Source organism: Diorhabda sublineata, chromosome 1 (genome assembly GCF_026230105.1).
Source record: "Diorhabda sublineata isolate icDioSubl1.1 chromosome 1, icDioSubl1.1, whole genome shotgun sequence".
Taxonomy (NCBI): Eukaryota; Metazoa; Arthropoda; class Insecta; order Coleoptera; family Chrysomelidae; genus Diorhabda; species Diorhabda sublineata.
Genome location: NC_079474.1, coordinates 32,488,271 through 32,499,207, shown reverse-complemented (window position 1 = coordinate 32,499,207; position 10,937 = coordinate 32,488,271). Strand labels below are relative to the sequence as shown.

The window sequence follows — 10,937 nt, the reverse complement described above, 5'->3', positions numbered from 1 at the left end:
CCGAATTATTATAGCAATCGACAAAACTACCAACCAAATTTCGTACAAAATAGAGAAAGTTGGCCAAATCAGCCGATACCTATTCAATCCATACCACAAAATAAAAGATATTTTACTAATCGACAAGTATTCGGCCCTCCCAAAAATGTATTCAAACCTAACCAAATTCCACAAAATCAATTACCAACACCTGAACCGATGTCCACGACATCACGTAATTTTACTGAACGTACTCGAAAACCTATTAATAATAATAATAATAATAGATTTTTCCGATCAAATCCAAACGCTAAACCAAACTTCGTTTCCGAAGAGTTATACTTAAATCAATATGCTAATTCAGACTATAATCACGATAATCAATATGATGAATATGACGAAATAGAATTTGACGAAAACGACGAAGCCAATCGCGATGAAAATTTTCAAGCAGCTCGTCCATCAGACGGGAAAACATAGAAATAAATATACTGCCAGTTAATCCGCTACCGTATATAGAAATTGCAAATCCAAAAATTAAATTGCTAATCGATACTGGTAGCTCTAAATCAATAATAAGACCTTCTATTGCCGAAAAATACTTTCCAGATACAATTTATCATTCTGATACTACTATATCTACTAGTCTTGGAAGTAAAAACGTTAGGTATCGAGCGCTTATTCCTGCATTTCCTGAACTAAAAAATAAAAACTATCAAATCGATTTTATACTATATGATTTTCACAATTATTTTGATGGAATTCTCGGTATTAAAGATTTAATAGGTATGAATATAAATATTGATCTAACTAATCGAGAACTATTAGGACCTCACCTAAGATTGCCTTTTAAGTATAGAAAAGTAAACGATATTGAGTTTTCTTTTTCAATAGACCCCGGAGAAAAAACGATAAAGAAATTACCCGTAAATATAGATAATGGGGATATTATTGTAGACGCTCGAAAAATAGAAAATATAATAATTCCACAAATTTTATCTACAGCGAGAAACGGTTTCGCACCAATAGAAATTCAAAATCACACAAATAATTCGATAACGATAACATTACGAGAACCAATTCAAGTTACTCCATTTAAAAATTCACAATATGAACTCTTTAAATTTGAAAGCTTTGCTAATGATTTTGATGAAAATAATTTCATAAAACCTAATGACAATATTACCGAATTAATTCGTATAAATCACATGAATAAAGAAGAAAAACAAAAAATTATTTCATTGTGTAAAGAATATTCTGATTTATTTTTAAAACCAGGGGACAAATTGACTTTCACTTCAAATGTTAAACATATTATAAGAACCAAAGACGAGGTACCGGTTCACACTAAATCTTACAGATATCCCTACGTCCACAGAGAGGAAATTAGGAGACAAATTCAAGAGATGTTAGATAAAAACATAATTAGACCGTCCTGTTCCCCTTGGAGCTCCCCGATATGGATTGTTAAAAAGAAAATGGACGCATCAAATACCCAAAAATGGAGACTGGTAGTTGATTACCGGAAAATTAATGAAAAGACAATTGATGACAGGTACCCGCTTCCCAATATATCCGATATATTGGATAAATTAGGTCGAGCTCAGTATTTTACTACCCTCGACTTGGCAAGCGGCTTCCATCAAATACAAATGAGCGAATGTTCTATAGAAAAAACGGCTTTCAACGTAGATGGAGGACATTACGAATACCTTAGAATGCCTTTCGGTCTTAAAAATGCCCCTTCTACATTTCAAAGAGCTGTAAATGAAGTCCTTAAAGACATCCAAAACAAAATATGCATGGTATACATGGATGACATTATCATATTCAGTACTAGCCTTCAGGAGCACATACAAAATCTGAAATTAGTATTTTCAAAACTACGCCACGCAGAGCTTAAGATACAACTAGACAAGTGCGAGTTTCTTCGCAAGGAAGTAGAGTATCTAGGTCACGTTGTAACTCCTCATGGGATAAAACCTAATCCGAATAAAATCAAAGCAATTCAAAATTTCCCTATCCCAAAAACCGCTAAAGATATTAAATCCTTTTTAGGACTAGTAGGTTACTATAGAAAGTTTATAAAAAACTTTGCTCAAATTACGAAACCGATGACGATATGTCTAAAGAAGGATCACATAATTAAACATACCGAAGAATTTATTAATTGCTTCAATACTTGTAAAAACATTTTAATTTCAGAACCAGTCCTTGCGTATCCCGATTTCAGTAAACCTTTCGAATTAACTACTGACGCTTCTAAATATGCCATAGGTGCTATTCTATCTCAAAATAATCATCCTATTTGTTATGCTAGTAGAACACTTAATTCCGCAGAAATAAATTATTCTACAATCGAGAAAGAGTTACTTTCGATAGTCTGGTCGTGTAAATATTTTCGACCGTATTTATTTGGTCAAAAATTCACAATTTTTTCAGATCATAAACCATTGCAATGGCTCATGTCATTAAAAGAGCCCAATTCACGTCTTGTACGCTGGCGCCTTAAACTTGAGGAATTTGAGTACGATATAAAATATTTGAAAGGTAAAAGTAACAAAGCAGCTGATGCATTATCTCGATATCCCGATATAAATGCATTAGAAACTGCATCAATGGATGTCAATTTAAGTGACATCGATGAAATAATGAATGAAGAATTTGAAAGAATTAATTCCAGTACTCTCCCGAATTTAGATAATTTAGATCTTACAAATATATTAGATTTAAATAAATTTAACCAAAACGATTCAAACATAGAAAATCTCGCAAACAATAATTTACCAATATTACCTATAACGGAAGAACCAAATCCTAATAATAACGAAGACATTGAAACAGTACATACATCTGTTGAAAATCCTATTCTATCAATTCCAATTACCGAAAAACCATTAAATATGTATAAAAATCAAATATATTTTACTAATGGTCAAATAAATACCTTTAAGGTTAGAAGAGAGAAAGTATTCGAAAATATTCGTCTATACGTTACATTACCGGTAATTGACATCGAAAATAATATAATAAACTTCATTAAAGAATATATTGACCCCAGGAAAAATTATGCACTTTATTTCCAGAACGAACCCTTATCGAGAATATTTATTGTAACTGCACAGAATATGTTTAAGAATTCTGCATTTAAATTTACACTGTGTACCAAATCAGTAACAGATATTGAAACAAAAGAAGAGCAATTAGAAAAAATTAAATATCATCATATATATAAATCAGGTCATAGGGGCATAAACGAAGTTAAAACATCTCTTAGTTGTAGATACTACTGGCCGAAAATGATCGAAGATGTAGAAAACTTTATCAATAATTGCGATACATGCTTGAAAAATAAATATGATAGGAATCCCCCTGTCGTCAAATTTAGCCTAACACCCACAGCGTCTAAGCCTTTTGAGCATGTACATATGGATGTTTTTAAAATTGCAAATAAAATTTATTTAACAGTAATTGATTCCTTTTCGCGTTACGGACAAGCTTACCCCATAGTAAGTGTTACAGGATTTTCCACAGTAGACTCTTTACTAAATTTCATAACTCACCATGGACTACCTCAAAAGATAACAACAGATAGTGGTTCTGAATTTAAGAATTTCGATTTAGAAGACTTTTGCAAACTTCACCATATAGAATTGCATCATACCACAGCGAAAAATAGCAATTCCAACTCGCCAGTTGAACGATTTCATTCAAGTATTTTAGAACATTATCGATGTATACAGGAAGATAATAAAAATTTGACACCGGATCAAATAATGAAACACGCGATTCTTAGTTATAACAATTCAGTTCATACAGTAACAAAATTCACGCCTTTCGAAATTATAAAAGGACATATAAACAATCCTGACCCGTTTGACCTGAATGATCATTTAGTTATATCTCAATACGTTCAAAATCACAAAGAAACCAGTAAACGCTTATATGAAAAAATTAAACAACAAAACGAACAAACTAAACAAAAGGTTATAGAGAAATTAAATAGAAAAAGGTCCGAACCTTTAGACTATTCAAATCAAAAAACCGCCTACGTAAAAACTAAATTAAGAAATAAGAAACTCCCTAAATTTAAACAAACTAAAATAATCAGAGATAAAGGTATTCTGCTTAAAACCGATAAAGGTACGTATCATAAAAGTATTGTCCGAAAACCAAGAAGTAATGTTCGGAAATTGTTACAGGATGTCGACGAGCACGCGAATCCTGATGCTTTACCTGATTCTTCGCGTATTTCAAGCGACCTGTAGTGTAGAAGACATACAGGTTACGAAAATTCAAAACTTCCTTCTTCCCATCCAATTAGGAAACGCTAGATTAATATATAGTAAACATACGTTTTTACATTATTTAGATTTAAGCCAACTTATTAAGCAAATAGATAGTCTAGTTACGCATTTCAATTACATAAAAAATAGTATTACAACTGTAACCACTACAAACACTATGTCCTATCACGCTTTAGCACAGAACATGTTAATAAGAACCGAGTATTTGATCAACACTGTACAGAAAAAATTCGAAAATTTGAATCCTCATATCAGAAATCGAAGAGGTTTGCTAAATGGCGTTGGTAAAATAAACAAATGGCTATTTGGAAACCTCGATTCAGATGACGAGATAAAATACGATAACGCAATTACTTTATTACAACAAAATCAAAAGAACATTATCCATGAAACTAACCTTCAAATTTCTCTCTATAAGAAACTCATTGATCATTACAATAAGTCAATTACTACTTTAAATAAAAATCAAGCAAACTTTAATAATGGGTTACAACTATTTTCAGCCTCTGTATATAACAAAATTGAAACACTAGAAAGTTATCTAACGTTTCAAGGTATGTTGTATCAGATTAATTTAGACTGTCAGTCAACAATAACGTTTATAGATAATATTGAGAACGCAGTTGTATTTTCGAAACTTAATTCTGTACATACGTCTATAATTTCTAGTTACGAGATACTGGACATAATTCAACATTTAGAAAAACTATATTCGGAAAAACAGATTCCTAAATTTTCTAACATTTTAACATACTACCAATTTCTTGGAACTCAAGTATCAATCATTGATTCGAAATTAGTCTTTGCTATCCACGTACCTATACTCATCTCCGAAACATTTGAATTTTACCACCTTTTTCCCATAATCCAAAATAATAAAATGTACACTCCTAAATTCCCTTACCTGGCACGAACGCAAAATGAAACCCAATCAGAAAAAGAAGAATGTCCACCACTCGAAGGTATCTACTATTGCCGTCAAAATTTGGTCCAAAGGGATAATTGCACCCTTAGTCTACTTGAAGGGAACACTCTCGATGATTGCCAAATTCTAGAAGTCAATATCGAAGAAACAATCATTCAACAAGTTACAACAAAAGAAGTCCTGATAATGCCGATTCAACAAGAAAAAATACTTTCAAAATGTCAATCCGATCGATACCTCGAAATAGAAGAACCATCACTTGTCAAAATCCCAGAAAACTGTGAACTATGGATCAATAATCAACGATACATCAATGACGACGAAATCAGTTACGGTAAACCATTTGTCCTGCCAAAATTAGAAACAAACAAATTATCAACTTCAAAACACTACGAAAAATATAACATAACAAATCTCAATCTCGATGATCTTTTCCAAATCAACGAATTGTCAAGAAAATTGAAGCCGATCCAAGAAACTTCCAATACACAGAGTCATGTAACAATAATCGAAAGCCTTTTAGCGATAATATTCATTATTTTAATAGCAGGTGTTTTGTTCAAATTCAAATCAAAAATTTTAGTATGCCGAAAACACACAAAAGAAAAAAGTCAAGAAAACCTGGAAAGGGCCCAAAAATCGAAAAGTCAATCCATACTTTTCGAGACTTAAGGAGGGAGGAGTTACATACGCCGCTTATCAAGGAAACTTAAAAGCGCAGCAGAAACACTATACTTTCTGAGAAATTGTTATTTAACAACATATGCAGATAAATCTTTCTTTCTTGTAATATCATTTAATATTATTCATTCTCTGTTCAGATCTCTAACAATAAACTTGTAATTGCTAGAATAAATATATTTTTTAAAAACGAATTTTTCGTAAAGAAAACCAAAATTCGAAGCGATTTTTTTTTCGATTCTCGCTTTAATTTGGAAGGTTTTGTGGTCAAGTCACGATCCTAACATATACTGCTCCACGCAAATTTAAACTTGTCGGTACTGTAATTTTATATACTCGCTTGTTTTTTTGTTTATTGTTTTCTGCAGAAATACATTTTATTGCAATGTGAATTGTGTGTTGCCTGATTAGTGGGATAGGATATAATTTCCCATCCGTTTTCAGAGGGTAATTTGTCATGAAAAGCGTCACTTTTAATGACAATGTTTGTTTACGTTAAAGCGTGTTAGAAATTATTTTAACATAGTGTTAAAGACATATGAAATCAGATAAAATGATAGTAATAAATGTAGGAATTGCAAATTTTTATTATCTATATATTTATCATTACATAAAACCATTAATATTAATCTTACAACTAGAACAATTGCTAACATTAATACCTTGCGATTTTGAGGAGCTTTGCAATACATAACTAGGGTTGGGCAATGATTAAAAAATATAATCGATTTTTTTCGATTAATCGAAAATAATCAAAAATAATCGATTTATCGAAAATAATCGATAAATCGGAAATAATCGATTAATCGAAAATAATCAAAAATAATCGATTTATCGAAAATTGATTATTTTCGATTATTCGACAATCGCAAATAAAGCATCAAAAGAACGATTTTGATTTGATTCCTACAAAAAATTAGATAAAGAGCGAGTATACCACTAGAAGCATACAGAAGACATTATGGTTTGATTCCCAATAAAAACAAATCAAATAATGAACCTACAGAAGATATTTGGAAGTAAGATTCTGATATTGAATTATAATGAAATGATTATTCAAAAAATAAATTTTTTAATCGTTAAATTGATTATTATATTATTTGATCATTTTAACGATTGTACAAAAAATAGTGTGTACGCCATAGCCGCGAAACTTTTTAACGACCTCAAGATTATCTTCGATCTTCGATATTTTGATATTTTCCGATTAATCGATAATTTTAGATTAATCGATCATTCGATTAATCGATTATCCTGCCAACCCCTATACATAACTAGAATTCCCAATATCATCAAAACTAGTAGAAACCGTACGTAAGTACAATATTAAATAATAACGTTTTAAAATCTGCTGAGTTGTTAGAGGTTGGGAGCCATTTTTTCGCAATGGAATGCTTGCTACTGATTCTGCTAGCAGAGAAGCGAAGGATACAGGAAAATGGTGGTATATTAAGGTATATTCGAAGGAGAAAACAACTACTTTCGTGGCTAATGCCTCGACGAACATTACATCTCCTCTGAAGAGCATAATGTCCATCGACCTTTTTGGCGATTGATATTTTGCTCATTTACCATCGGAAACAATATTATCGCAGTTGGAAGTGGGGATGGCGCCAGTTAAAGTTCGCTGGGGAATGTTAAATAGCGAAACTCTTTGACGTTGTCTTCAGTTCGAGTCTCAAGTCCGAACGAGGGTTGTTAAACCACTCTGATAAGACGTAATAACGTCGAAACTAGTCAGTGGTTACAAAGAGACAGCTATACCATTTGAACCAGCTCTTAACTTAAACAGTTATATTCACTTTACCCCTTGTATAGAGAAGCCGAAGCTTTCTGTTAAAAGGTATCAAAGCATTAAACTGGAAATCCTTATATAATTATATAAAAAAGGTAATTACACAAAGAATTTTATAAAAAATAATAAATAACTGGTTAATAACATGTTTATTATTATTTTTTCTGTCATAAGGGGTGGCTGTTAACTAATTAATGAATCATAAATTATAAAAAAATTGTCTGGCGACTTTCATTTTGAAATAGGGGTGGTTTTCACCACTTATAACAGCACAGGGTAGACAAATACACAGTTTATACTTTTTTTACCGACATTGACTGGACTATAAATAATTTAAAAACCGTATTTCTAAAGTTTCTGGTAACAGTGACAATTCAATAAACAAAAAATATATTTTTTTAAAAAGTGGCTTCAAAACCCTCGAAAAATTTACAAAAATTTCAATGGAAACTATGAAACTAACTATCTCACTGTATTGTATTGTATTTGTTAAGATTTATTGTAAACTGACCAGGACGGGAACCAAAATCGTAATTAAGCGATTCCATATGTCCCTAAGACACTTGAAGTTCCATTAACTTATCAAATTACTTACCCTTATTTTTCTATTGATGTGGCTCTAGTAATCATAAATATAATTAATTATAGCTGTTGTAAACAATAGGATTAGTATTTAAGAGAGCATATACACGCAAAGTGTGTTCTTAATAGTTTTAACTTCCAGCGTGTACAGTAGTCAGATTATTGAAACTATTTATTTATATTTTATGTTAATAAATAGTTTTTACAAAGTTAACTAATTGATGTAGGAAAAGATTTTGTATATATGTTGAAAGAAGTTTTTGTTCTCTTAAGAATAAAATATACAACTTTCCCATTTGTAGATATCTGCAGCTTTGTGAATAAATTGTATTCTTTTAAGTAGTAAATATACAAAATGTTTATTTTTCTTAAATTTTGGTGATTATTTTGACCTTTTTCTGGTATATTTCATTGCAAATATTATATGTGTATTAAAATTTCTCGCGTACAAATCCGCTTAGAATTTCGAACTATATCTATTAATATCTCAACCTTGAATAAGTTCGGTTATTTTAAATCGTTCTGCCTCCCATCTCTCCGTTACTTTTAATTGGAATAGTTTGTAGATTCGTTCGCGTGATGAATTTATTATTAAATAACGAACTACAGGACAATAACAAACATTAAGTTAATCGTACGTCGATAAAAAATGTTTGTGAATAGTGGTTGTAAATTACTTTTATTATTATACTTAGTGGATATCAGTTTAAGTTTAAAAATATTGGCGATTACTCCTCATATGGGAAAAAGTCACCAGCTCGTCTTCGAGCCTCTTTTCAAACAATTAGTTTCCATCGGTCATCAAGTTACCCTTATTACCAGGTTCCCTATGAGACTAGAATACCCTAATTGGAAAGATATTAATATTGCAGTTGAGGATAAGAACGAAACAGAAATTATTACTTTTGATATCTTAACTGGTAAGTTTGTTTTTGTAAAAACTATTTATTGACATAAAATATAAATAAATAAAGTGATTAAAAAAATCTGACTACTGTACTACACACTATGCGTGTATATGTTCTCTTAAATACTAATAATATTTATGTGTCTAAGTGACATTTGGAATCGCTTAACTACGACATTGATTCCCGTCAGTGGACGGTCAGTTTACATTAAATCTTAACGAATACAATAGTAACTAGAAGTTGAAAAGGTAGATTTATGATTCTTCACAGTCACATTAATATAAGACGAAAATTAGGTAATTCTAAACGATCACACCTATCTAATGACGAAATCTTCAACACTGATGACTTAATGGTTAGATAATAATGTTTTTTTTATTAATTGTTGACCAATTTATTGACATCTACGCAGCCCTTCCAAATTTTCCATAATTTAACTAGAATTCACAACAGACTGCACATGCACCTTGCAAGTTACAACTAAACTTAAGAATACTCAATTTGGACCTCTTAGTTAAATAGATAAACTTACAACTGAATTTCAATTGAAATCAGGAGGAGATTCGTGGAATTTAAACAAAATTTCTTTTATTGGTAAATAGGTACTTATAGATCTCATGAAACGTCTACGTAATTTTAATTATACAGGACTTTTGACCACTCCAAACCTTTTTCTATTGTTCTGTACAGCTGGTTATAAAAGACCAATAAAAGCCCCACAAATTGTATTAGCTTAGGTAATATATGAAAATTCTAGAAAATTATTCTGTAATAATATTCAAAATGACCTTACTAAGTTCTTGGCTAGAAATTAGGTTTTATTACTCTCTCGGACACAAATTTAAAGAAATGACAGTTAAAAGCCGATTAATTAACTTGACTTTCCTTTTGCCGTCGCCGTTGACGTTTGCTAGTACAAAATGAACAACATTAAAATGCATAATTCCATTCATAGTTTCCGTTTCCCGATCGGTTTGCCGTTGGTGACTTTTAACATAAACGAAAAGAGCCAAAGACATCCGTTTCCGTTTGTCACGTGATTTAGACGTATGACGTTAGGATGTGGTTTTGGAGCTATTTCTCTTTTTGTTTGTTTATGGTGGTCTTTCGGCTTTGCTTGTTTATTATAATATAAACAAAATACACAAAAATAAAAAGCAGTACACTCGTCAAAGAAAAAATAGCAAATTTTTTAGGTTAACAACACATCGTCAAGTGTATGAATAGGGTGTAGAATTTGCTACGAACATCAAACGTCAAACGTCATCTGCGAACGATGACGGAAAGTCAACTTTATGAATTGAACTTTATAGTTTTAATTTTTTATCTAGGAAGCCGATTAGATAGATATGCATGTCCCATAGTATTGATGGATGCTGCCCGCATAGCTTGTACAGAAGGTTTGTCTCATCCAAATTTGCAAACATTTTTAAAGGAAGATAGACATTTCGACTTGATTTTGATTGAAATATTCAATACAAATTGTTTTATGGGAGTTGCTAAGAAATACAATGCACCTATTATAGGTAAGAATGTACATTTTCGTTTCACAATTCATCACTGATTGCGACTCCAGCCATAATTCATCTATAATACTTCTCGTTATTCACACTTTCGACTTTTTTACATATCTCGAAACAATGTTTAGAAGTGTGTCAACTTATCATCTTTATACCTAAAAATGTTGATATAAAAAGGAGGTGTGGCTATTAAGTATCGAGACTAGTGCCAAAGGTTAACAACTGAAGCCTGTTATTTCG

General features: G+C 31.2%; 1 protein-coding gene across 1 annotated transcript in view; it reads left to right on the top strand.

Moving 5' to 3' along the window:
* The first annotated feature begins 8,800 nt into the window (after positions 1 to 8,800).
* LOC130440939 (uncharacterized) overlaps positions 8,801 to 10,937 on the top strand; it is a 28,671-nt gene continuing 26,534 nt past the window's right edge. Inside the window, exons 1-2 of the mRNA XM_056774385.1 lie at positions 8,801 to 9,189; positions 10,509 to 10,703. Of these exons, the coding sequence (XP_056630363.1) occupies positions 8,919 to 9,189; positions 10,509 to 10,703 (466 nt within the window). The 5' untranslated portion in view covers positions 8,801 to 8,918. The remainder of the gene's footprint in view (positions 9,190 to 10,508; positions 10,704 to 10,937) is intronic.